We start from the raw sequence: 26,457 nt of genomic DNA on the forward strand, positions 1-26,457 counted from the left end.
ATCATCTCTGCATACTGCCTCTTTAAATATCCACATTTTCAGGAGTCAAATATAAGGAAGTTATACCAAAAGAATTTAGAAAACTAAAGGGCGTATTTGAAAGTTGGTAAGAGACTAGATCTTAAAAGTTAACATCACAAGAAAAAAATGTTTTGTAACTATGTGTGGTGACAGATGCTAACTAGACTTATTGTGGTGATCGTTTCACAATATAAACAAATATCAAATCATTATGTCATACATTTTATTAAGAAGAAATAAGAGGCCCCAGATACAGTCACTGCTTTAAGGCCCTGTGTCAGCAAAACAAACTTAATACCTAAACTAACTGCAGTGACAGCCTCTCCCAGGAAAGTAACCTTTAACCAGTCAATAGGAAATTACCTAGTCAGCACTAATGAGATATTCCACCCATCCCGAAAGGGCCCCTTCTGTTATCTTTAGGAGAACTGTGCCTAAAACAATGCTAATTATTTTGCTTTATAATTTGCTAATAATTTCTTTTTCTCTGCTCCCTTTCCTTTTCTGCAGCTTGACAGAGCCTCTTTCTATTTTCTAGGTGGGATGCTGCCCAATTCATGAATAAATTAATAAAGTCAATTACATCTTTGTTAGGGAAATTAAATAAATAGTCTTGTTTAGGCTTCAGAGACAAAGCAGAGCAGGCCTCTGACCTTGCTTCTAACCCGCCTAGACACTGCTCTTACTACCTGCTGTGAATTCAAGACTTGCAGCACCATAGATAAGGCTGGGGACAAATCTTGAAATTGTTGAGCCCTTGAAGGGTACCTGGCCAACCAAGGCCCAGGCTTAACAACATTCCACATTTTATAAGACAAAACAAATATTATTAACATGAAACCAGAGCTGCTATTTGCTCACAGATTGACAATGATATCAGTTTGCATCCTGGGATTATAAACAGGAGCCCCAAACTGCAATCTACTGCAATCTTTGAAGTCTCACCCCTGGAGTAGATCCACCACCTGGGACCTTTTCCCAATTGGGACTCCACATGTGCTGTGTCTCGGGACTGCCCAGCGCTGTTTGACTCTGGATGTTGGTCAAAACCCAATTTGGTGATGTATCCTCTGCTGTTTCTCTTTCTCTTTTCTTTTAATGTTAGTATATTGAAAGTAAGCTAGATAATTCTTTAATAAACATTGATATTATTTATTTGTATAGAACGAGTGGCTTATTTTGTTAACAAATCCTTTGAACCTGAGATGAAAGTGAAAACTTTCAGCACAAAAATCTTCAAATTTATTCTGATGCATTTTTATTTAACAAATTTGGGGGCAGCAGTAGGGATTAGGAGTGAACTTGATAGCATTTGGGGACAATGAGAAACACAAGACATGTTACTCTTTAAATTCACTATCTTTCTTGCCATTCTCAAGCGCCATGAGTAAGTTCTGAGCTCAGTCTGCTCTCTTTGCACTGAACTCCTGATTTAATAGGCTATTCTTCACAGGGTAGGTCAGCTTGGTGCCGCGTTGAGCTAGTAGATGGGTCTACATAGAGACCAGCCCCTAACGTTTTAGCCTGCAATTCCCAGCCCTTGATTCTGCCCAAAGATCCGTGTGGCAGTAGTTGGTGGCAGTGTGCAGTTCCTCATCCATGCAGAGCCCCCAGCCTGCACTCCTCAATTGTTGAGTTCTGCTGGTTCAACCTTTCCCCTTAGTCCAGAGTTCCATGGGAATTGTTGGTAGTTATCAGCTGGAGCTGGAGAGGATCCAATCTAAAAACCAGACTTTGTCTTGGATTGGACTGGATTGGATTTGAGTGGACTGATCCAGTGCTGCAAGATCTTAGGTGAATGAAATTTTGTTTTGAGTTAAAAATGGGATTCCTAAGATCCAGAGAGTTATTTAACTCTTTGCCATCTTTCAGCACATCTGCTTATTTTATGTCTAAGAACTGTGGTTCTGGAAGATACTGAATATCTACAAAATCTTACAAAACTTGCTTTGTGTTCTGAGAGTCTGGCTTGGTAACCTCTAGGGTGTATGTGTGTGTGTGTTAGTTGCTCAGTCGTGTATGACTCTGAGATCCCATGGACTGTAGCCCACCAGGCTCCTCTGTCATGGAATTTAGCAGGCAAGAACACTGGAGTGGGTAGCCATTCTCTTCTCCAGGGCATCTTCCCAATCCAGGGATCAAATCCAGGTCTCCTGCACTGCAGGCAGATTCTTTACCATCTGAGCCACCAGGGAAACCTCCAGGGTGGGGACCCCAAATTATGGCCAGACAGAAATGAGAATTACACCCCATTTGTGGTTAGACATAAGCTGGACATAAATGTGGGTTGTGAAATAAAATTCATATTTTATAGCAAGACAAGAAACATTTAAACAAAAATTTCTCTGCCTTTAGCTTCCTCTGTCCCCACACCATGCATTGACCAAATCTCCCCCATTGGCAGAAAAAGCTGCTCACCCTGAAGAGTGACAGTTTCCTAGCACCAGCAAGACAACTCCTTAAAAGATAACATTCCATCTCGATCTTGTCAACTACAAATTGGCACTTGCCAGGGACACTTGCCAAAGACCTCTACAAGGATGAAATCATGTATTGCTGCAGCTGCTGATTTTCAACACCGCCCGAAAGGAGTTCAGGGTGGAGAGCAGAAATGAGGCACTCTGTGCTCGGGGAAAACTGGCAAGACAGGTCTTCAGAAAGTTAGATATTTTTAGGAGCCAATATTATGAGCCTAATTCTTGTTTCTCCTCATGTCTAGAAAAGCACTAAAATCCTTCATGGTGATGACTGTTTCTTAGGACTAGCAAAAACTTCACGAAACTAGCAGAAAGTTTCTGGAAAGATCTGTGCTTCATTGCATGCATTCTCCCTTCACCAAAATCACACATATACTAATCTCCCCCACTGGATTTTTGAAGCAGTTTCTCAGAGCTATCTGAGGTGCTGTCTCCTGGGCTGCAGTTCTCATTTTGGCCCCAATAAAACTTAACTCTCAACTCTCACCATGTTGTGCATTTTTTAAAGTCAATGTCAACTAAAAATTGGCACTTGCCAGCGACTGAAGAACAACAACACGGGCATTTGCCATCTGCCGGTGCTGCTGCAGCTGCTGACCTTGAATACTCTCTGGAGGGAATTCAGGTTGGAGAGTGTTGCACTCTGTGCTCTAGGGAAACTGATGGAACGGGTCTTTAAATACTTAGATATTTTCAGGAACTAATTTCATGATCCAAATCCTTGCATCTCCTCATATCTAGAAAAGCACTGAATTCCTTCATGGTGACGTCATTTCCTTGTGACTAGCAAAAAACCTTTTGTAAAGTGAGTGCTTTTTTACATTAAACTCCCCCATCACCAAAATGCTATACATTGACCTTCTCCCATTGCCTCTTTGGAGAAGTCTCTCAGAGCTGAGATGCTGTCTCCCAGGCTGCAGTCCTCATTTGCCCCCAAATAAAACTTAACTGACAACTCTGACGTTGTGCATCTTTTTAGTTGACATCAACCATGTTGTCAGGGTCACATGCTGCTTAGATTTGAAGTATGTAAAGTGTCAATAATACATCATTTGATGTACAGTCTTAAAAAACTTACATAACTGTGCCTTGACTTCTAACAGGTGGGGCAGTTCTCAGAGCTTTCTGAGGTGCTCTTCCCAGGTTAAATCCTCCAATTTGGCTCTAATAAAGATTTCCACTTATTAGATTGACTGATTAATTTTTCACTGACAGGATTAAACTCCTATAGCTAGGGTCCTTCTAAACTGCTGCCAGCACTTGGAAATCACAAACTAGAATTACAGTGGTCATTAGGAGGAGCACTCTAATTGGATAAGATCATTTAAAGAAGAGGTGTTGTTTAGTTGCTAAGTTATGTTTGACTCTTGTGTGACCCCATGGACTGTAGCCCACCAGCCTCCTCTGTCCATGCAATTTCCTAGGCAAGAATACTGGAGTGGGTTGCCATTTCCTTCTCCAGGGGATCTTCCTAACCCAGATACTTATTTTAATTGACATGCTGAAGCTTCCACAAAGCTTCAAAATTCCAAGATAGTTTCTTTGAAAATTTTGCTGCAAAAGGCTAATGAAAAATTATAAAACGTACTGAGGACTTCCCTGGTGGTACAGTGGATGAGAATCTACCTGCCAATGCAGGGGACATGAGTTCTATCCCTGGTCTGGGAAGATCCCACATGCTGCAGAGCCACTAAACCTGTGCACCACAACACTAAGCCTACCCTCTAGAGCTTGGGAGCTGCCGCTACTGATCCACTTGCAGCAGCTAGTGAAGACTGCATGCCTAGAGCCTGTGTTTCTCAGCAAGAAAAGTCACCACCATGATAGGCCCTTGCTTCAAAACTAGAGAGTAGCCCTTGCTCACCGCAACCAGAGAAAAGCCAGTGCAGTAACAAAGAAGCCCAGTGCAATCAAAAATAAATAAATAAATATACAAAAGAATGATGAAAAAAAGAGCAGTGTCTTAATAAATGCGCATATCTTAAAAGGTAAGGAAAACAAAAGACTATAGGACTGATGAAATTCCTATTGCTCCACCCTAGCTTCCGGTATTGGAGCATTAATTCTAGTAATCTTCCATGTAAATTGCCTTTCCACTGTGAAGAGACTGTTAAATGGTTACCTTTTTAAAAACAAAAGCTTGGCTTGGCTGTCTCCCTGCCTGGGACATGTAGCTGTCAGTGCATTCTTTCGGCTCTCTTTGGAAGTGACTCTGAATCTTGGGAATGTAGGAACCTTTGAACTGTCTTTGAGAATGAATGCCTTTTGGGTCCAGGAAGTTATTTAATACTCCCAGGAATATTTACTGTTTGTCCTGCCTGAAACCTGATAAGATACTGGAAGAACATATTGGAGCCTGATAAGAACTTTTTCCTTTTAAGGACTCTTCTTCAAAGATAAAAATGTATGCCTTTGAGATGTACATATTCTACAGACTTCAGGGAGATAATTCTTATCAGAAGAACCAAATGCTGAAAGGTCATTTGAAATTTGAGTGAATGAAAAATCTTACGTCTTCTCCACAAATATTAGTAGAAAAAGATTTAGCCATCTGAGCATATAAACTTAACTTATTCCAACTGTTTCTTTTGTAACTGAATTTTACATTATCATACCTGTCTTATGGTCAAAATTTAAAAACTAAACTATCAGTTTGTGCTTGTCTGTATATTCATGTGTGTCTGTACACAAGTGTGTGTTGTAGCTGTGTGGTATTTTCAAACCTCAGATAATATTAGCAAAATTAATCTCTACAAGATCTCTGTTTAATTGGCTTAAATAAGTAAGCACTTATATAAATTTATTATTCATAAAAATTCTCAGAAATATAGTGAAAACTAACCCAAGTGCTTTTCAGGTTCACTGTGATCTGGAAAAATATTTGGTACTAAACCTATAACAAGTATCGCCACAGGATAACATCGTGGTGGCCTGAAGAGGCGTTGGTGGCCAGGGAAGCGGCTTTGCAAAGATCAACCCAGAGTTGGAGGTGGAAGCAGGGTAGTGACCAGCACCCCCAGTTCCCAGGGTGACCGTGGCAGCAGAGAGGTCGGGGTACCAACTGCTCCTGAGCAGCTGATTGGCTCTGAGACTCCTGGGCAGCGGATGGGTTCCAGGGTGGTCAGCAGCAGTGATGAGGCCAGGGTGCCCTCCCATCCTGGGTGTCCTCCAACATCAGCTCCAGCCTTCCCCAGACCCTCTTCTCAGCCACTCCAGCAGGGCCTTTGCCTCGATCCCTGGCTGCACGTTGACCAACACCCAGTGGACAGTGAAGGTTCAAATGCTCAAGGAGGACCAGCAGTGAGACAACCAGGGTGCCCGGCATGGCATCCAGCTACATAGCAGCTGAAGGGCATGTCCCTGATACAGCCTGACAAAAGGTGGTCCACTGGAAAAGGGATTGGCAAACCATGCCATTATTCTTGCCTTGAAAACCCCATAAACAGCATGAAAAGGCAAAAAGATATGACTCTGAAAGATGAATCCCCAAGTTCACTAGGTGTCTAATATACCACTGCAGAAGAGCAGAGAAATAGCTACAGGAAGAAGAAAGAGGCTGAGCCAAAGCAGAAACAGCAATCAGTTGTGGTTGTATCTGATGGTGAAAGTAAAGTCCCATGCTGTAAAGAACAATATTGTGTAAGAATCTGGAATGTTAGGTCCACGAATCAAGGTAAATTGGTGCGGTCAAACAGGAGATGGTGAGAGTGAACATCAGCATTTTAGGAATCAATGAACTAAAATGGATGGGTATGGGTGAATTTCATTCAGATGACCATGATATCTACCACGGTGGGCAAGGCTACCTTGGAAGAAATGGAGTATCGCTCGTAGTCAACAAAAGAGTCTGAAATGCAGTACTTGGGTGCAATCTCAAAAACAACAGAATGATCTCGGTTCGTTTCCATGGCAAACCATTAAATACCACAGTATTCCAAGTCCGTGCCCCAACCACTGATGCTGAAGAAACTGAAGCTGAATGATTCTATGAAGACCTAAAAGACCACCTGGAACTAGCATCAATAAAAGATCTTTTCATAGGGAACTGGAATACAAAAGTAAGAAGTCAAGAGATACCTGGAGTAACAGGCAAGTTTGGCCTTGGAGTACAAAATGAAGCAGGGCAAAGACCAACAGAGTTTAGCCAAGAGAACGCACTAGTCGTGGCAAATACTCTCTTCCAACAACACAAGAGACGACTCTACACATGAACATCACCAGATGGTCAGGGCTGAAATCAGATCGATTATATTTGCAGTTGAAGATGGAGAGGCTCTATACAGACAGCAAAAACCACACCGGGAGCTGACTGTGGCCCAGATTATCAGCTTCTTATTGCAAGTTCAGGCTCATATTGAAGAGAGTACGGAAAACCACTCTGTCATTCAGGTATTACTTAAATAAAATCCCTTATGATTATACAGTGGAGGTAATGAATAGATTCAAGGGACTACATCTGGTAGACAGAGTGCCTGAATAACTATGGGCAGAGGTTCGTAACATTGTACAGGAGGTGGTGACCAAAACCATCCCCAAGAAAAAGAAATGCAAGAAGGAAAAGTGGTTGTCTGAAGAGATCTTACAAATAGCTGAGAAAAGAAAAGAGGTGAAAGGCAAAGGAAATAGGGAAAAATATACCCAACTGAATGCAGAGTTCCAGAGACTAGCAAGGAAAGATAAGAAAGCCTTCTTAATTGAAAAATACACAAAAAGAGAAGAAAACAATAGAATGGGAAAGACTATATGCCGGGAGCCAGTGTGAGGAGCTCCGCCCATGGCAAAGGTCATGAGGAAGGAGGCTCGACATACGCAAAGGCGGGATCAAACCTCAGGAGTACCCCTGGAAATTCTCGAGCATCTACCCCCAAAAACCAGAGTCTGCCTACTTTACTACTTTGTGCTCTCACCTACACCTCTGACTTTATGGGAGGCTGTCCCCCACCACCTCTCTCTGAAAAAGAGTTAACTTAGAGCTCCAGTTAATAATAATTCCTGGGTGTGACAGGAGTATTCCAACTTACAAACTCCTCTGAAGGTTCTCTAGCCTGCCTGACAGGCTTGTCCGGCCACGTGTGATTGTTCACAGCCTCCCAACCGTGAGAGGCACGAGATGCTTTAAACCTTCTAAAAACAGGTTCTTTAGAGAAGTTAGAAAACTATAAGTATAGTGGGCTGATTAGAAATTGTATTGGTGAAGGGTTTTTCATTTGTTGAGCCAATGTTTACTGCTAAGTCTCCACATCCCCTGCCCTTATACACATTAATGAATATAACTAACATATAAGAGATATAAGTATTAACCTTGATATTAATCATGTTAGACCTTAGGCTAAGCAAATTCTTTCCTTAATTAAAACCCACTATACCCTCACCCTATAGGAATGTAATTTTATATGGCACCTTCGGAAGGTGGCGTCTGTTTTAAGAATAATCACCCCTGGAGAAATAAGTGTTCTGGTTGACTGACCGCTGTCACAAGGAGAGGGTCATAAATTGTCAGCAGGCCCCCCCTGGCCAGAAGATGATGTAACACCCCTAAGACCTCTGTATACATTTGTATGAAGCACCTGACTTTAATAAAAGTCAGGACTGCTGACCCCGTGTGACTTTTGTATAATATCTCCGTGTATAAAAACAGACCCTGGAAAAATAAAAAATGGGATCAGTTCCTCGAAAGACTGGTCTCCCCATGTCATTCTTTTTCTCACCTTCTGGCTGAATCCCCATCTGGAACGTGGAGGCTCGTCAAGGCCACTAATTATGCCTGGGCTTCTAAGATCTGACTGGGGAGGCCTTAGTGTCTCCTCTCCTTCGGAAGAATGGGAGGATGCCTGCGGCCTACGTAGCTGACGTAAATTCCTTGCCTTGGAATTTTATTAGCTTTCCACGTAAACCAAGCTACTCAGCCTCTTTTCTCCACTGAATTTTCCTACTGAGCTATCCTCATTCTATTACTCTTTATATCTCTAATTAATATTTAATTAAAGCCAGTGTATTCGCTGATGCCATCTCTGCTTCAAATTTCCCTGGATCCACCGGGGCTGGACCCCAGCAACTATAGATTTAAGAAAACTGGAGATACCTAAGGAACATTTCATGCAAAGAAAGGCACAATAAAGGATAAAAATGGTAAGGATCTAACAGAAGCAGAAGAGATTAAGAAAAGGTGGCATAATACACAGCAGAGCTCTACAAAAAAGCTTTTAATGACCCAGATACCCACAATGGTGTGGTCACTCACCTAGAGCCAGACATCCTGGAGTGTGAAGTCAAGTGTGCCTTAGGAAGCATTACTCGAACAAAGCTAGTGGAGGTGATGGAATTCCAGCTGAGTGATTTCAAATCCTCAAAGATGATGTTGTTAAAGTGCTGCACTCATTATGCCAGCAAATTTGAAAAACTCAGCAGTGGCTACAGGACTGGAAAAGGTCAGTTTTCATTCCAATCCCAAAGAAAGGCAATGCCAAAGAATGTTCAAACTACCGCACAATTGCACTCATTTCACATGCCAGCAAGATTACGCTCAAAATCCTTCAAGCTAGGCTTCAGCAGTACGTGAACCAAGAAATTCCAGATGTACAAGCTGGATAGAAAAGGCAGAGGAATCAGAGACCAGATTGCCAACATTTGTTGGATCCTAGGAAAAGCAAGAGTTTCAGAAAAACATCTACTTCTGTTTCATTGACTATACTGAAGTCTTTGACTGTGTGGATCACAACAAATTGTGGAATATTGTTAATAAGATGGGAATACAAGATCACATAACCTGCCTCTTGAGAAACCTGTAAGCAGGACAAGAAGCAACAGTTAGAGCTGTACATGGAACAATGGACTGGGTTGAAATTGAAAAGGAGTACGTCAAGGGTGTATATTGTCACCCTGCTTATCTAACTTATATGCAGAGTACATCATGTGAGATGCCAGACTGGATGGATCACAAGCTGGGATCAAGTTTGCTGGGAGAAATATCAACAGCCTCAGATATGCAGATGATACCACCCTTATGGCAGAAAGTGAAGAGGAATTAAAGAACCTCTTGATGAAGACAAAAGAAGAGAGTGAAAAAGCTGGCTTAAAATTCAATTGAAAAAAGGAAAATCATGGTATCTGGTCTTATCACTTCATGGCAAATAGATGGGGAAAATGTGAAAACTCTGATTTCATTTTCTTGGGCTCCAAAATCAATGTGGATGGTGACTGCAGCCAGGAAATTAAAAGAGGTTTGCTCCTTGGAAGAAGCTATGACAAACCTAGACAGTGTGTTAAAAAGCAGAGCCATCACTTTGCAGACAAAGATCTGAATAGTCAAAGCTATGGTTTTTCCAGTAGTCATATATGAATGTGAGATTTGGAGCACAAAGAAAGCTGAGCACAGAAGAATTGATGCTTTCGAACTATGGTGTTGGAGAATACTCTTGAGAGTCCCTTAGACTGCAAGGAGATCAAACCAGTCAATCCTAAAGGAAATCAGTCCTGAATATTCATTGGAAGGACTCATACTGAAGCTGAAGCTCCCATACTTTGGCCATGTGATACAAAGAAGTGACTCATTGGAAAAGACCCTGATGCTGGGAAAGATTGAAGGCAGGAGGAGAAGGGGATGACAGGAGAAGGGATGAGATGGTTGGATGGCATCACTGACTCAATGGACATGAGTTTGAGCAAGCTCCAGGAGTTGGCGATGGACAAGGAAGCCTGGCATGCTGCAGTCCATGGGGTCGCAAATAGTCGGGCATGACTGAGCGACTGAACTTAATATCATATATACTGATAAAGTATTGATTGATTTCTCTCTAAGATTGAGAATAAGGCAAATATGCTGTTTCTCATCACTTCTATTCAACATTTTACTGAGGTTCTAACCATATGGTAAAATAAGGAAAAGAAATAATCCAAATAGATTGGAAAGAAAGAAGTAAAACATCTGCTCAAAGGTCCTCTGGTGATTTTTAAAAATTTATTTTTAATTGAGAGATAATTGCTTTTCAATGTTGTGTTGGTTTTTCCTGTAGAACAATGTGAATCAGCTATGGTAATTTCTTTCTACTTAAGCTTCACCCTCTTGCTTGCTCCAGTCTGGTGCCCTGTGTCACGTTGCTTCAGCCCACTTCTGATTTCCTCAGTAACTGCAGTGGACAGTGCCATGCTAGCTCATACTAACAATATTATCTTGAGTGTGCTGTGTATCTTTTCACTTTCTGCCACACATAAATCTGCCTGGCCAAGCACTGCTAAGAAGTGTGGGGATTAACACCCCCAGGGGCAACCTTCGATTAATGGGTATCTGGAGCTTATGGGTAGATACCCTTGCCTCCCTCCCTCCAGGGAGATGATTTTGGGAGGCCTTTTGTATGCTTCTCATGTGGTTCTGGACAAGTCAGGCCCATGGTGAGAACCTTGATAACATACCTTATATTAGCTTGCACATTCCCTTTCTCATACTAGTTTTCTCATTCTTGCTCCCTGGGATTACATCCCAGATAAATTACTTGCACAAAAGTCCTTGCAGTAGACTCTGTTTTGTGGGAAGGCAGGAAACTCAAGCTAGAACTCTCATTGTGCTCTCCCTCTCAGAGCCTCCTCTTTCCTTATGCAGAACCATCCCTTACGTCAAGACTCAGTTCAAGCTATCCCTTTGTATGTCCAAGATTTAAAGTGAAGCTTTGAAAGATTATTGAAAAGGTATAGCAGATTCTGTCTAGATCAAGGGGCAGGGACTTTTTAGTTTTTCCGCGCACATTTTTATAGAAAGGAAAACTAAGGACCTATGCCAAAATGTCAGAGATGGTTGTCTGAAGATGGAAGCAATGGGCACGTTGAATTTTCTTCTTTCTGTTACACAGTATTTTCTAAAATTTCTGTAACAAATATGTCTTAATTGTACAGTAAGGAAAAAATAATAAAAGTTAACATAAAAATTCAATCAAATGGAATTTTTTAAAAGTAATTTTATTAAGGCATAATTTACATACCATAAATTCACCAAATTTAAGGATACATTTCAAGGATTTTTAGAAAGTTTACCAAGTTGTGCAACCACTACCACATCCAGTTTTAGAACATTTTCTTCTCCCCAGTATGATTTTTCATATCTGTTTACAGTTAATCCCCATTACCCAGTTCAGTTCAGTTCAGTTCAGTCGCTCAGTCGTGTCCGACTCTTTGCGACCCCATGAATCACAGCACGCCAGGCCTCCCTGTCTATCACTAACTCCCGGAGTTCACCCAGACTCACGTCCATTGAGTCAGTGATGCCATCCAGCCATCTCATCCTCTGTCATCCCCTTCTCCTCCTGGCCCCAATCCCTCCCAGCATCAGAGTCTTTTCCAGTGAGTCAACTCTTCGCATGAGGTGGCCAAAGTACTGGAGTTTCAGCTTTAGCATCATTCCTTCTAAAGAAATCCCAGGGCTGATCTCCTTCAGAATGAACTGGTTGGATCTCCTTGCAGTCCAAGGGACTCTCAAGAGTCTTCTCCAACACCACAGTTCAAAAGCATCAATTCATCGGCGCTCAGCCTTCTTCACAGTCCAACTCTCACATCCGTACATGACCACAGGAAAAACCATAGCCTCGACTAGATGGACCTTTGTTGGCAAAGTAATGTCTCTGCTTTTGAATATGCTACCTAGGTTGGTCATAACTTTCCTTCCAAGGAGTAAGCGTCTTTTAATTTCATGGCTGCAGTCACCATCTGCAGTGATTTTGGAGCCCAGAAAAATAAAGTCTGACACTGTTTCCACTGTTTCCCCATCTATTTCCCTTGAAGTGATGGGACCAGATGCCATGATCTTCGTTTTCTGAATGTTGAGCTTTAAACCTACTTTTTCACTCTCCACTTTCACTTTCATCAAGAGGCTTTTTAGTTCCTCTTCACTTTCTGCCATAAGGGTGGTGTCATCTGCATATTTGAGGTTATTGATATTTCTCCCGGCAATCTTGATTCCAGCTTGTGCTTCTTCCAGTCCAGCGTTTCTCATGATGTACTCTGCATAGAAGTTAAATAAGCAGGGTGACAATATACAGCCTTGATGTACTCCTTTTCCTATTTGGAACCAGTCTGTTGTTCCATGTCCAGTTCTAACTGTTGCTTCCTGACCTGCATACAAATTTCTCAAGAGGCAGGTCAGGTGTTCTGGTATTCCCATTTCTTTCAGAATTTTCCACAGTTTCTTGTGATCCACACAGTCTAAAGGCTTTGGCATAGTCAATAAAGCAGAAATAGATGTTTTTCTGGAACTCTCTTGCTTTTTCCATGATCCAGTGGATATTGGCAATTTGATCTCTGGTTCCTCTGCCTTTTCTAAAACCAGCTTAAACATCAGGAAGTTCACGGTTCACATATTGCTGAAGCCTGGTTTGGAGAAATTTTGAGCATTACTTTACTAGCGTGTGAGATGAGTGCAATTGTGCGGTAGTTTGAGCATTCTTTGGCATTGCCTTTCTTTGGGATTGGAATGAAAACTGACCTTTTCCAGTCCTGTGGCCCCTGCTGACTTTTCCAAATTTGCTGGCATATTGAGTGCAGTATTTTCACAGCATCATCTTTCAAGATTTGAAATAGCTCAACTGGAATTCCATCAACTCCACTAGCTTTGTTCATAGTGATGCTTTCTAAGGCCCACTTGACTTCACATTCCAGGATGTCTGGCTCTAGGTCATTGATCACACCATCATGATTATCTGGGTCATGAAGATCTTTTTTGTACAGTTCTTCTGTGTATTCTTGCCATCTCTTAATATTTTCTGCTTCTGTTAGGTCCATACCATTTCTGTCCTTTATTGTGCCCATCTTTGCATGAAATGTTCCCTTGGTATCTCTCATTTTCTTGAAGAGATCTCTAGTCTTTCCCATTCTGTTGTTTTCCTCTATTTCTGTGCATTGATCGCTGAAGAAGGCTTTCTTATCTCTTCTTGCTATTCTTTGGAACTCTGCATTCAGATGCTTATATTTTTCCTTTGCTCCTTTGCTTTTCGCTTCTCTTCTTTTCACAGCTATTTGTAAGGCCTCCCCAGACAGCCATTTTGCTTTTTTGCATTTCTTTTCCATGGGGATGATCTTGATCCCTGTCTCCTGTACAATGTCACGAACCTCAGTCCATAGTTCATCAGGCACTCTATCTATCAGATCTAGGCCCTTAAATCTATTTCTCACTTCCACTGTATAATCATTAGGGATTTGATTTAGGTCATACCTGAATGGTCTAGTGGTTTTCCCTACTTTCTTCAATTTAAGTGTGAATTAGGCAATTTCCACCCCACCTCTAGGCAAACATGATCCTACTTTTCTGTCATGACAGATTTGTCTTTTCTGGACATTGTATATAAATAGAATATCATACAATATGCAATCTTCTGTATTTGACTTTTTTAACGTAATATTTTTAAAGTTCATTCATGCTGTAGTATTTATCTGTATTTTACACTTTTTTATTAGTGTTGATATTTCAATATGGCCCTACCAAATTTTATTTATCTCTTCACTAGTTGGGGGACATTTGGGCTCTTTCAACTTTTTGCCTATTATGAATAATGCTGCTGTGAACATTAATGTATAACTCTTTGTGGAAACATATGTTTTATTTTCTTGAGTAGATATGTAGCAGTGAATTTCTGAGCCATATGAAAAAATTACACTTAACCTTATAAGAAATTGCAAAATTGCTTTCCAAAGTGACTCTACTACTTTATATTTCTGCCAGCAGTGTTTGAGAATTCCTGTTTCTTCAGATTTTTTTGTCAGCACTTGCTATTGTCTTTTTATTTATTTATTTTTTTACTAACTTAAGTATTTTGTTGTCATTCAGTTGCTCAGTCATATCTGACACTTTGCAACCCCATGGACTGCAGCATGCCAGGCTTCCATTAAATACAGTTAACTTAAAATACTTTATTAGCTTCAACTGGGCATATACCCAGAGAAAACCATAATTCAGAAAGACACATGTACCTCAGTGCTTATTGCAGCACTATTTACAATAGCCAGGACACGTCACTGTAACAACCTAGAGTGTTGTTATTACACGAAACAACCTAAATGTTCATCAACAGAGGAGCAGATAAAGAAGATGAGGTATATATATACAGTGGAATATTAGTTAGACATAAAAAGAAACGAAATAGGGTCATTTGTAGAGACACCTAAAGACTGTCATGCATAGTAAATCAGAAATAGAACACAAATATCATATATTAATGCATATATGTGAAATATGAAAAAATTGGTATAGATGATCTTATTTACAAAACAGAAATAGAGACACAGACATAGAGAACAAATAAATGTATGGATACCAAGGAGGAAAGAGGGAGTGAAATAAACTGGGAGACTGGGATTGACATATATACATCACTGATACTATGTATAAAATAGATACCTGATGAGAACCTACTATATAGCATAGGGAACTCTACTCAATGCTCCGTGGGGACTTAAATGGTAAGGAAATCCAAAGAAAAAGGATATATGTTGGCTGACTCACTTTGCTGTACAGTAGAAACTGACATACTGTAAAGCAATTATACGCCAATAAAATTTAAAAACTAAAAAATAAATACTTTTCAGAGCCCCCCAATATATTAATTTTACATGTTCAGTTCAGTTCAGTTGCTCAGTCATGTCCAACTCTTTGCGACCCCATGAATTGCAGCACACCAGGCCTTCCTGTCCATCACCAATTCGTGGAGTTCACTCAAACTCATGTCCCTCGAGTCGGTGATGCCATCCAGCCATCTCATCCTCTGTCGTCCCCTTCTCCTCCTGCCCCCAATCCCTCCCAGCATCAGGGTCTTTTCCAATGAGTCAACTCTTCGCATGAGGTGGCCAAAGTATTGGAGTTTCAGCCTCAGCATCAGTTCTTCCAATGAACACCCAGGGCTGATCTCCTTTAGAATGGACAGGTTGGATCTCCTTGCAGTCCAAGGGACTCTCAAGAGTCTTCTCCAACACGACATGTACAGCATAGTAATTAAGCATTTTTACAGATTATACTCTATTAAAAGTTATTATGAGATAATGGCTCTAATTCTCTGTGCTATATAATATGTCCTTGTTTTTTAGCTATTTTATACATAGTGCTTTATATCTCAGCCCTGTACCCCTAATTTGCCCCTCCTTCTTCTGTTGTTTTGATCATAGCCATTCTGGTGGATGTGAAGTGGTATCTTATTGGGTCTTAATTTGCATTTGCCTAATAACTAATACACCTTCCCTGGTGGCTAATAATGTTAGGCATCATTTCATGTGCTTATTAGTCATTTGTATATCTTCTTTGGAGAAATTTCTATTCAAATCTTATGCCCATTAAAAAAATTGGATTGTCTTTTTATTGAATTGAATATTTCCTTGTATTTTCTGGATACAAATTTTTTGCCATACATATGATTTACAAATATTTTCTCTGTGGCTTGCTTTTTTACTTTCTTAATGACATCTTTTGAATAAATTTTTTTTGAAAAAATTTAAAATTTGGAATAATAAAGAGTCACAGGACCTTGTAAAGATATTATCTAGAGGTCCCCTGCACCATTCATCCAGTTTAACTCCCAAATTTTGAATTTTGATAAAGTTCAATTTATTAAATTTTTTCTTTTACAGATCCTGCTTCTTGGGTTGTGTCTAAAAAAAACCTTTGCCTAAGTCAAAGTTCTTGACATTTTCTCCTGTTTTATTCTAAAAGTTTTACAACTTCAGTTTTTACATTAAAGTCTCTGATTTTGAATCAATTTCTGAATATAGTGAGAAGGGTCTAGTTCATCTCTTTGTTCATTTTGCATGTGGATATTTGTTGAAAACTCTCCTTTTCTATCAAATTGCTTTTGTCAAAAATTAATTGGCCATAAATATAGGGGTTTATTTCTGGACTCTCAAATGTGTTCCATTGATCTATATGTTTACCCGTGTGTCAATACCAACCTATTCTGATTACTGTAGCTCATATTAAATTTTAAGATTAACAAATGAAAGTTATCCAACTTTTTTATTTTTCGAAAAATTTTGGCTATTCCATGCTTTTGGATTTCCTGCTTTCCAGGTGGCTCAGTAGGTAAAGAATATGCCTGCAGTGCAGGAGACACAGGAGACATGGGTTTGATCCTGAGTTGAGAAAATCTCCTGGAGGAGGACAAGGCAATCCACTCCAGTATTCTTGCCTAGAGACTCCCATGGACAGAGGGTTCTGGGAGGCTAGTCCATAGGGTCACAGTCAGACACAACTGAAGTGACTTAGCACAAAGCACACACATACATTTTAGGTACAGGTTGTCAACTTCTGCAAAAAAACCTGCTGGAATTTTGGTGGTGATTGAGTCGAATCTAATGATCAATTTGGGGGAGAACTGCCATCTTAACAACACTGAGTCTTCCAAACAGTGAATGTGAAGTGTCTCATCTCTCCATTTAGAATGTATTTAATTTTTCTCAGCACTGTTTTGAAATTTTTGATGTTTAAGACTTGTACTTCTTTTGCTAACTTTATTTATATGTTATATTCTTTGTAATATCATTGTAAATGGAATTGCTTTCTTATTTTTGTATTCAGATTGTTCATTCTCATATATAAAAATAAAATTCATTTTTGTATACTAATCTTGTATTCTGTGACCTCGCTGAACTTGTTTATTAATTTTAACAGGGGTTTGTGTAAACACATGGGTATATATTCTAGGATCTTCTACATTTAGAATAATGTTGTCTGCAAATAACATTTCCTTCTTCCTTTCTAATCTGGATATGTTTTATTTCTTTTTCTTGTAATTTTATTGGCTTGAACCTCTAGCATGATGTTAAACAGAAGTTGCAACAGCTGAAATTCTTGCTTTTTTATTTACCATTAAAGTATGATATTAGCATTAGCTTTTCATAGATGCCATTTATCACATTGAAGAGGTTCTCTTCTCTTTCAAGTTTGTTGAGAACTTTTACTATGAACTAGATTTTGTAAGTGCTTTCCCTGCATTTATTCAGATGATTGTGGGTTTTTATCCTTTATCCTATTAATATGGTATATTACTTGATTTTAAAATATTAAACCATCTTTGCATTCCTGGATTGAATGATACTTCACCAGACTGCATAATTCTTTTTATATGTTGCCAGATTCAGGATCAATCTGACTTTTAAAGATATCCTGACTTTGAAAGGAATACAAAAATTAGTCAAGTGAAGTGGTTTCTTTATAAAACCTTTAAGGTTTTAATTACTTATTGAAAACTAGAAAATTCAAGTATCAGTTTTATTCATCATTAGGACCAATAACCCCAAAGTTTCAAAACATTTCTATTGAATATAATCTATTTTCCAGTTAACACTGTACAATGTGTTTTTAAACTATTCATTCTTCTTACACTATACAGATATTTTATTCACCTGGATGAGAGGAAGTCAATTTAATTTTTCAAAAGCTTATTATTAATTTTTCAGTGACATCTTTGAGATCATTATTCATTTTATCATTATAATTACATGTTCAAACTCATAATCTTTTTGAAAAGTAAAAACTCAGACATCTCAGACAGTTCAAACTATATCATTTTAATATCTAGTTCTGGTTTTGAACAGTGAACATTACAGATTTATCTCTATTATCATCCTGTTTTTTCAAAATGAGTTTGAAAAGGTCATTCTCTTTTTTACAAGCTAGAAAGTACCCTTTGTACAATGAAGACTCAAATTGTATCTTATCATCATGTCCTGGAACACTTCTTTGAAAGAATATGATGTCACTTTCTTCATTATCAATGTTATCAGGAGGATTCATTTCCTATAAAGAAAAAAATTGCTTAATTTTTTTAGGACATGACCGATTTCAATATGTACAGTTTATTTTGAAATATTGCACAGAACTAAAGAAGTTTATATTCTCAAGAATTAAGAAAAAAAAAAAAATCTCTGAATGTAGGAATACTGATCTCCTCTCCCTCTGAATCTCTAATCTTCCATTCTTCTTGACCACTTTGGTTTTCCCCACTATGTAATGCGCATTTAGGCCCAGGCCTCTGTTTTTCCCAATATATCCATCAGATGATTTCCTTCTCTCCTTTTCCATTCAGTGGAGTCCATTATCTGCTCAAGATGAAGTGGAGTTCCAGCCAAGACCACAGCCTTTTCAGGCTAATATCAGTTCCTGTCTTCTTCAACCATTCACAACTGTAGACATTGATGACCTTCAGCCATGAGCCTAGGGTAGCTCCAGTTTGTGAACCAACTGTGGGAGAGACAGGAAGGAGCAGGAACCTCAGCTGCTTCCTTCAGTGGAGACAAGAACTGAAACCGGCTATAAATAGACCTGTTACTTGTTCCAGGTCTTGGTCAGCAACTTTTGGGGCTTCCCTGCCAAGCATTTCATTTCCATAGTAGTCCTGAATTTCTGTCCTGAAAGTAGTCTGTCTCTTGGCTGGCCCCTGCCCTGGGAGGTCAGATGCTGATTCCTATGTCTCAGTGGCAGAATGGAGTTTTCCAAAGAATGGCTAGATCCCTTGAAACTATAACCCTGCTGGTCACTTAACTGACAGTACTGCCTGTGGTTTTCCCATTTAGTGCATCATGCCTACTTTTCAGGATGGACTAGAAAATGTGAGGACCTTTTCAGGTTCTTTCCATGTTAATCCCAGAACCAGTAGAATATTTGAACTTTATTTTCACCCTCTGGTAGCAAAGATCTTCATGATCCTAACCAAGGACTGACAGAGACCTCCAAACCCAAAACAGCATCCCGGTATCCTCCTTAGATGCCTGAAAGGACCTGGATTTTCCCCCAAGACTTCTCAACTGGAATTTATAAATCGTATAAATCTTTATAAATCGAGCTTGATCTTTGTCCCTTATCAACAAGTGTGAATCTAATTTAATGACACTATAAACTAGTTCTCCCATTCTACTATTTGCCAAGCATTATTTTCATCTTCCTGACACTGTCCCCAGTCTCTCAGTAAGTGTCTACTTACATGTGAAAGTGAAGAGTTAGTTGCTCAGTCATGTCCGACTCTTTGTGATCCCATGAACTGTAGCCCACCAGGCTCCTCTGTCCATGGGATTTCCCAGGCAAGAATACTGGAGTGGGTAGCCATTCCCTTCTCCAGGGGATCTTCCCAACCCAGGGATTGAACCTGGGTCTCCTGCATTCCAGGCAGATTCTTGACCATGGGAAGTCCCCACTTACATATAGATCAGGCTTTTCTCAGTTTCTGATTCTGTCTCGCAGCTGAATTAGTTTTTCTCTATCCCAAATAGCTTGAGCTTGGCCATCTCCCTCCTTTCCCTTCTGATTTTGTTGCTAAGTAACAACATGCTGAATCCTCTCCACCCTGCCTGTCCACCTCCAGGCTTCTAAAGACATTACAGTAACTGAGCTTGGAAGGGAATGGCTAAGGGTTTTTTTTTTTGGGGGGGGGGGGGCCGGGGGGGCCGTATTTGTTACAGATGCACTGATCTTACTTGGATTATATTTTAATGTGGCTTTTCCCTCTGTTCCAAGTTGCTCCTTTGCACGTCTGTGAAGGTCTTACTCTAACTTTCAGTGGGAACTGGGTGATCTTTATTGTAGTTTTTTATTGGCAAATCTCCACTCAGAAAGTCTTCATGACATGAGATTCACTTCTGAAATACTGCCAATATGTGAGCATCCCCTGGCTGCTCTCATTGGGAGGAAAGTTTTCTGAATCAACCCATATCTATAGTTGGTTGTTTATCTAATAATAATGGAAAAAATAGAGAAAAATGATGATGGAGAATAGAGAAAAAAGCAGTGGCCAAAAAGAATTTATATCTGGCTTTGAGATACATCATACCATTGCTTTACAATTGATCCTATTAATTTTGTTCACTTAGATTAACATTAAAAATAATATATATCAACTGAATGTTATGTTGCAAGGTTATAGCAAGACTTAGGCTAAGCAGTAGGAACAAAATGATTAGGGGTTAAAATATTATCATCATAGTTTACACAGTAGAGGGTTTACAGAGGAACTATTAACTTCATTCCTTGTAGCAGGACTTATTCTGGAAAATCACATGCAGTTCTTAAAATAAAATAATTCATAAATTATTCTGTGTTATTGTTAATCTATAGGTTGATTATTCAGAAGACCTGGATTAGGAAACAAGTGTTGAAGACCCTCTTTCCCTATGGCAAACTCTGAAAAACTATGATGTTACTACAGTAGGTTAAAGAGCTTAACAATTTTCAGTAACTATTTCAATGGTTCTCTACTTCTTGCTATTCTTGTCCAGACAAAAGGTTGGACTGGGGATATTCGGGCTTTCTAATTTTGCACATAAATATGACTAAAACAAATTAAGGCTCAGTCTTACCTTAAAGGAAACAATTTTGTTCTCACAGGAGAGAGTAGACATTTTCTTACACTGCACAGAGATGGTTACGGCCAGACCTCTAGTGAGGCTGTCCTTATACATATATATGATAAATATGGTCTGGGGTGCATTATCTGAAACAAACATTAATTAATGAGAACATTAGTTAGAAGAATTTTTGCAAATAAGTATTTAGGGGAGTTAGTCAAAAGATAATCCTTAATAGGCTCATTTCCAATCCCATACTCTGAGATTCAGCCACTTAGCAGGAGACTATATACAGTGATTCATACATTCTTTAAAACATATTTAAGTATGTATTATAATACAAATACAGCAGCTTTTAAAGTGTGTTAGAAATATTCTGAATTTTAAAAAATTGTCTTTAACTTTTAAACACTAAATAGAATATTAAAGCTCTATCTGTTAAGATAAAAATTCAGCATTTTTCAAGAGTGCACCATTCACTTTTCCAACTCTGCCTAAAGGCTCATATTTGAAATTCATACCCTGGAAGGCACAGTAAAGTTACACATTTTCTAAGGCACTCTAAATTTCTGGTGGAAGACAGACTTACTTGAAGTGCTTATATATTTATATTTAATGTTTAGTTTTGAAAATGTTATCAGCAGGTTCAGCTATCACCAGCAGGTATTAAGGATCCATCTCAATGGAGATCACATACAGTTAATGCTATTACAGTGAAGGGATTGATGATCCAAGGATAGGTTCAAACAGCATGACCCCTAGCACTGTCTTTATTGCATCATTTTTTCAGGCCAACTAAAAAATATGGATTCCCTATAAGTTTCTTGTCAGTGATATTAACCACTATGACTTTTCATGTAAGCTACTGTCTATCACAGAAAATGTAAGCAGTTAAATGGAATAAGAAGAAGTAGCTTGTTATTTCCATATTTACAAATGTATATTAAAAATACCTGAACAGTCAGAATCAGGCATATCCTCAAAGACAGGTTGATTTCCCTGGTTAATGAAGAGAACTTGGTCATTCAAATTTCGTATGATTGAGAGCTTAGGTTCAAGTTTGCCAAAGTGATCTGATTCCAGGTCTTCTAAAATGCACATGAAATCATATTAAAAATTTTTTTTCCCAAATTTACAAATAGGCATACTACACATTCAAGTTTTTAATAAAAATCACAATTTTCTGTATTAGAAGCTAAGATAAAATTGTACAGTGTTTTTAAATGGACTTCCAGGGGCACCTTGATTCATGTTATCACTCAGAACCACTCTATTTTTTAAATCTTCAAATATCCTGCTTTTGACCACAATCTCCTATCTTTTTAGTCTCCTTAATACTTTTCTTTCACTTTGTCTAGTTTTCCTGACTCTTGGTTTTCTTCCTGTCTTTCCTTCCTTCTCTATGCAGCCTGGACCTCATGATTCATCATTTATACCCTTTTGACACTGTCTTAAATCCCAAACTCATTTGTCTTTCCACTGCAGAACTCTAAACCTGCTGCTGAATGCACTGCTGGTAATCAGTCATACAAATGTACAAATTGGTGCTATAACGAACCTTCTTTTCTGGTTCAGCATTTCTTCTATAGTCCATAGCTGCAATTTCAAGCCTTCTTTATTCTCCTCAGGATCTCTACACCATCGTCTCTGCTTTCACTTTCAGCAAATGATTTCCTGCTACTTCACTTACAAACTTAACTAAGGCATCACCTCTTATTTCCTCTACCCTTCTCGTCCCAAGGGATATGTGAAAAGGGGGCCTCTTCTGGTATCGAAGGCTAAATTCATCTGTGTGTAACATGTACTTTCAATGAGTCAATCATTCCCTCTCTTCCATCAACCCAGCAATTTTACTTCCTGGATTTTATCCTGAGGAAATAGCAGACAAACGTGTAAATATTTCTCTGTAAGAATGTTTATGGGATGACTTTGTTTTTTAATTTTTTATTTATTTGGCCATGCAGGATCTTCGTCGTGGGAATTCTTAGTTGCAGCATGCGGGATCTAGTTCCCTGACCAGGGATTGAACCCAGGCCCCCTGCATTGGCAGCGTGGAGCTTAGCCACTGGACCACCAGGGAAGTCCCTATGGGATGACTTTAGTAATAGAAACAAACTGGACACAACTTAAATGTTCATCAGTCGGGAATTGATTAAATAGATTTTGATATTTCCTTAATATGAATTATCATGAATTTAGTATAATTATAATTTAAAATAATCATTAATTGCCATGGAAAGATGTCTATGTATATTATATTAGAAAAAGAAGTTTAAGTATGGTATTTTATTAATATAGATGTATAAAATATCAAAATAATAGCAATGAATATTTTGAGGTTATTTTCATGTTTTAATTTTTCTTAATTTTCTTATAATCATTGCCTAAGTTATTTATTATAAACAAATTATTTTTATAATCAGAACAACATAAAGCTTTTCATTTTGAGATTTAAAGCACCTCCATCAACAGAATCCCACTCTAAAGCCTGTCTTGTTTCTTTCCTCCTTGTAGTAGCTGAGCTTCTGGTAAGAATTGTATGTATCATTTCCTTACTTTTCATTCACAATTCTACTCATTGCAAGCTTCTACTCACTGGCTCCATCTTTCCATCAAACTGCTTTCACCAAGATCACCAAACTCCCTGTTGCTAATTATAATAGATGCTTTCTGGCTCTTGATTTTCAAGGCTGCAAAATTCAACACAGTGCCTATTATCTCCATCTTGAAATGCTCTCCTGGGGTTCCGTGGCATTCTCTGTTTTTCTTCTTCCTCTTTGGCTACTCTGCTCTATTCTTTATTAGCTTCTCTTTCTATTGAATCCTTTAAATATAGGTATTCCTCAGAGTTTAGTCCATGACTTTTACTTTCTCATGTTACGCATTTCCTCCAATTTGTCATTGTTACTCTTATAGCTCCAGATAACATTTCTATATGTCTCTCACATCATGTGCAGCCCAAACTTTTTATCCTGAGTTTAGAACCACATGTCCAAAAATCTACTGGACATCTCCACTAGGAAGTCATACAGATAAGATCATCATTCACCATCACTAAATCTATTATCTGTCTTCCTCTTTGCCTCTCAAACCTCTCCACCTTGCTCTTCCTCCTGTTTCCTATTTCACTGACTAGTACAAATTGCCTATGTGAAAAAACATAGGCATCATCTTTTCTTTCTTTCCATCCCTTTCAAAATCCATGTCCTATTGATTTTTCCACGTTTGTTTTTAATCCATTCAGAGCTCTTCAATGGCACTCCACTGTGCCTATCTGAATTCATGTCACCATCATTTCTTAAAGGGACTACAGTAATAGCCTCTTAATTGGCAGCCCCCTTTTATTGTCCACACGACAATTCTTTACAGAATAGAAGCTGAAGGAATTAAAATTCAATCTTAACTAAAGTTAACATTCAGAGAGATGATCATGTTATCTTTCAATTTTAATGAATGACATGGTCACCTTGAATAAAGTTTATATTTTCCATATTTCCCTTGCTGTTTGTGCCATATGACTAAATTTGAGTCTATGGAATATGAGTGGACTTAATGTTTACAACTTCTAAATAGAGCCTTTCTTTGAAAAGAGTAGACCTGTCTTCCTCTTATTTTGAACACTTTCTTGCTAGCTGGGATATAGATTCGGGAAGTGTGATGAAGATTTTCAAGTATGTAGATGACTTCAACAACTAGGGGATGATGGAAGAGAAAAAGAAAAAGTTTAGATTCCAATATCATCAGGCTGTATCCAGTCATAATAATACTGAACTGCTGCCTACTTGGCTTTATATTCAAGTTTTTTTTTTTTTTTTTTTTAAATCTTATCCAGTTACTATATTTTGGGATCTCTTTGTTACAGAGAACTAATCTGTATCCTACATCATACATATTGTGCTTAATGAATCCCCAAAACCCAAACATAAGGTTGAGATTCCATATATCAGAATAAGAGAAACTTATGGATCTGCATCCTATTTTTCATTCCTCTCTCATTATTTTCCTACTGCCGCTCTATTCCCATTCTGAATAACTCGAGTCCTTATACATGCCACGCTTTCTTTTGCATCTGATATTTGCATGTGTTCATCTCTCTGCCCAGAATACCTTCTCTTGGCTAACCCCTATTGACTTTTCAATTCTGTTCCTCCTTCAAAATGCCCTCCCAGAATCAACTAGACCAAGTTAGGTGCCCTTCTAGGTGCTCCCATGGCATCCCCGGCCTTTGTAACACTCCACATTCCAATTGCCTTCCTAATGTGCCTGCTTCTCCCATTAGAACTGTGTTTTGCTCACCATTGTATCGGAGTGCTTAACATAGCACCAGAGATACAGACGCCAGTACTTGCTGAATCAAGTAAAAAGGTGTAGAGCAATCTTTCAGAAACATGAGGAGCTATATGACAATAGTATCTCAATAAATCTGGAGAAAGAAACCTGAAGGAATAGCATTTTTCAAAAGTTCCTGTTTTCTATTTTTGGTCTAGCAGGGATCACATTAAGAATGGGGAAAGTGCTATTTTTAAGGAAAAGTATGAGAAACTGGTGACCTTGAATAATTTGGGGGTCTGTTAGAAGATCATAGGCTTTATATGGGTATGAAGCTCTCTGAATGCCAGAGGGACAAGGGTTGGGGACATTCACTTCTTAGGAAGATGTACTGACTTAGCCTCACTGGTCTGTCTGCTCTACCTTCCCCCTTCTCCACTACTTCCAGAATTGCCTGCACCCTGGGAGCCTGCCAGGCTTCTTTCCAGACCATTCTGAGGGGGAGGGTTAAAGAAGGAAGATGTTCCTGATTTTAGGCAACAATTCTCATTCTTCAGTACCCTGTTCCTATATACACCAGAGAACCCATGACTTTCTGCTAATCTCAGGATCTGTGTAACAGGCAAGGTCTATTTTGGAGATTCTAATAGCTGAGAATTTCCTAAGCTGGGAGAAACATATTTTGTTGGAAATTCTTTTTTGTATCCCTTATAGTTGTCTTTATTCCGAGGCAGTGCTAGTGAGTCCACATTCCTTTGAGGGAATATTAGCTTCTCAAATAGACTGGTATCAGTTTCTATCAGCTGAGAATGGTATTATGGATGTTTACTCAAGTAGCTATTTATTTTGCAAAGAAAGAGAAATAAAGTTATACTTTACCATCATTTTCAGCTAAAGGGGGAAAAAAAAGAAACAAAATATGTTAATTCTATATTTCAACTCAGAATGTCCTCTCACAAACCCTTCTATTACTCTTTTCTGCCCCTCTGTATTCTTTAACCCATGTCTTACTGCTGATGGCCTTTGCTGGCCTCCATAAAAATATATAATCATCCAAAAGCTCCCATAAAATGAAGCTAATTAGACTTGGTATGTTCTCGGGTATGGTAGGTATAAAACCTAAATCTAGGTTTCATAAATTTAAATTTGTAGCTAAAAAGAAATTTTATAAAGTGATAGCTTTTAATCTTAAATTTATTGCTTTGATGGAAAGTCACCAAAGAACTTTCTAAGAAGCTTTCAAGTGAACCCCAACTGCCCAAGGAAGATTAATCGTAAGAATCTGTTTCTATTTGTCAAACGTATTTACAAAAAATAACTCACAGAACTCTAGATTTAAGATACATATCTCTTATGTAATTTGCCAGTTTTGCTTTGGGAAATTGTATTA

General features: G+C 38.8%; 1 protein-coding gene and 1 long non-coding RNA gene across 2 annotated transcripts in view; one reads left to right on the forward strand and one right to left on the reverse strand.

Annotated features, from left to right (window-relative positions):
• Positions 1-22,976, forward strand: LOC139187284 (uncharacterized). The gene is made up of 2 exons (XR_011570819.1): positions 1-1,079; positions 22,763-22,976. It is a non-coding gene; the product is annotated as an uncharacterized lncRNA (long non-coding RNA).
• IL18 (interleukin 18) overlaps positions 18,009-26,457 on the reverse strand; it is a 25,500-nt gene continuing 17,051 nt past the window's right edge. Inside the window, exons 3-6 of the mRNA XM_019975735.2 lie at positions 25,947-25,958; positions 21,752-21,886; positions 20,811-20,944; positions 18,009-18,258 (exon numbers count right to left, since the gene is read on the reverse strand). Coding sequence (XP_019831294.1) covers positions 18,037-18,258; positions 20,811-20,944; positions 21,752-21,886; positions 25,947-25,958 — 503 coding nt within the window. The 3' untranslated portion in view covers positions 18,009-18,036. The remainder of the gene's footprint in view (positions 18,259-20,810; positions 20,945-21,751; positions 21,887-25,946; positions 25,959-26,457) is intronic.

The sequence above is a fragment of the Bos indicus genome, chromosome 15 (genome assembly GCF_029378745.1).
Source record: "Bos indicus isolate NIAB-ARS_2022 breed Sahiwal x Tharparkar chromosome 15, NIAB-ARS_B.indTharparkar_mat_pri_1.0, whole genome shotgun sequence".
NCBI lineage: Eukaryota > Metazoa > Chordata > Mammalia > Artiodactyla > Bovidae > Bos > Bos indicus.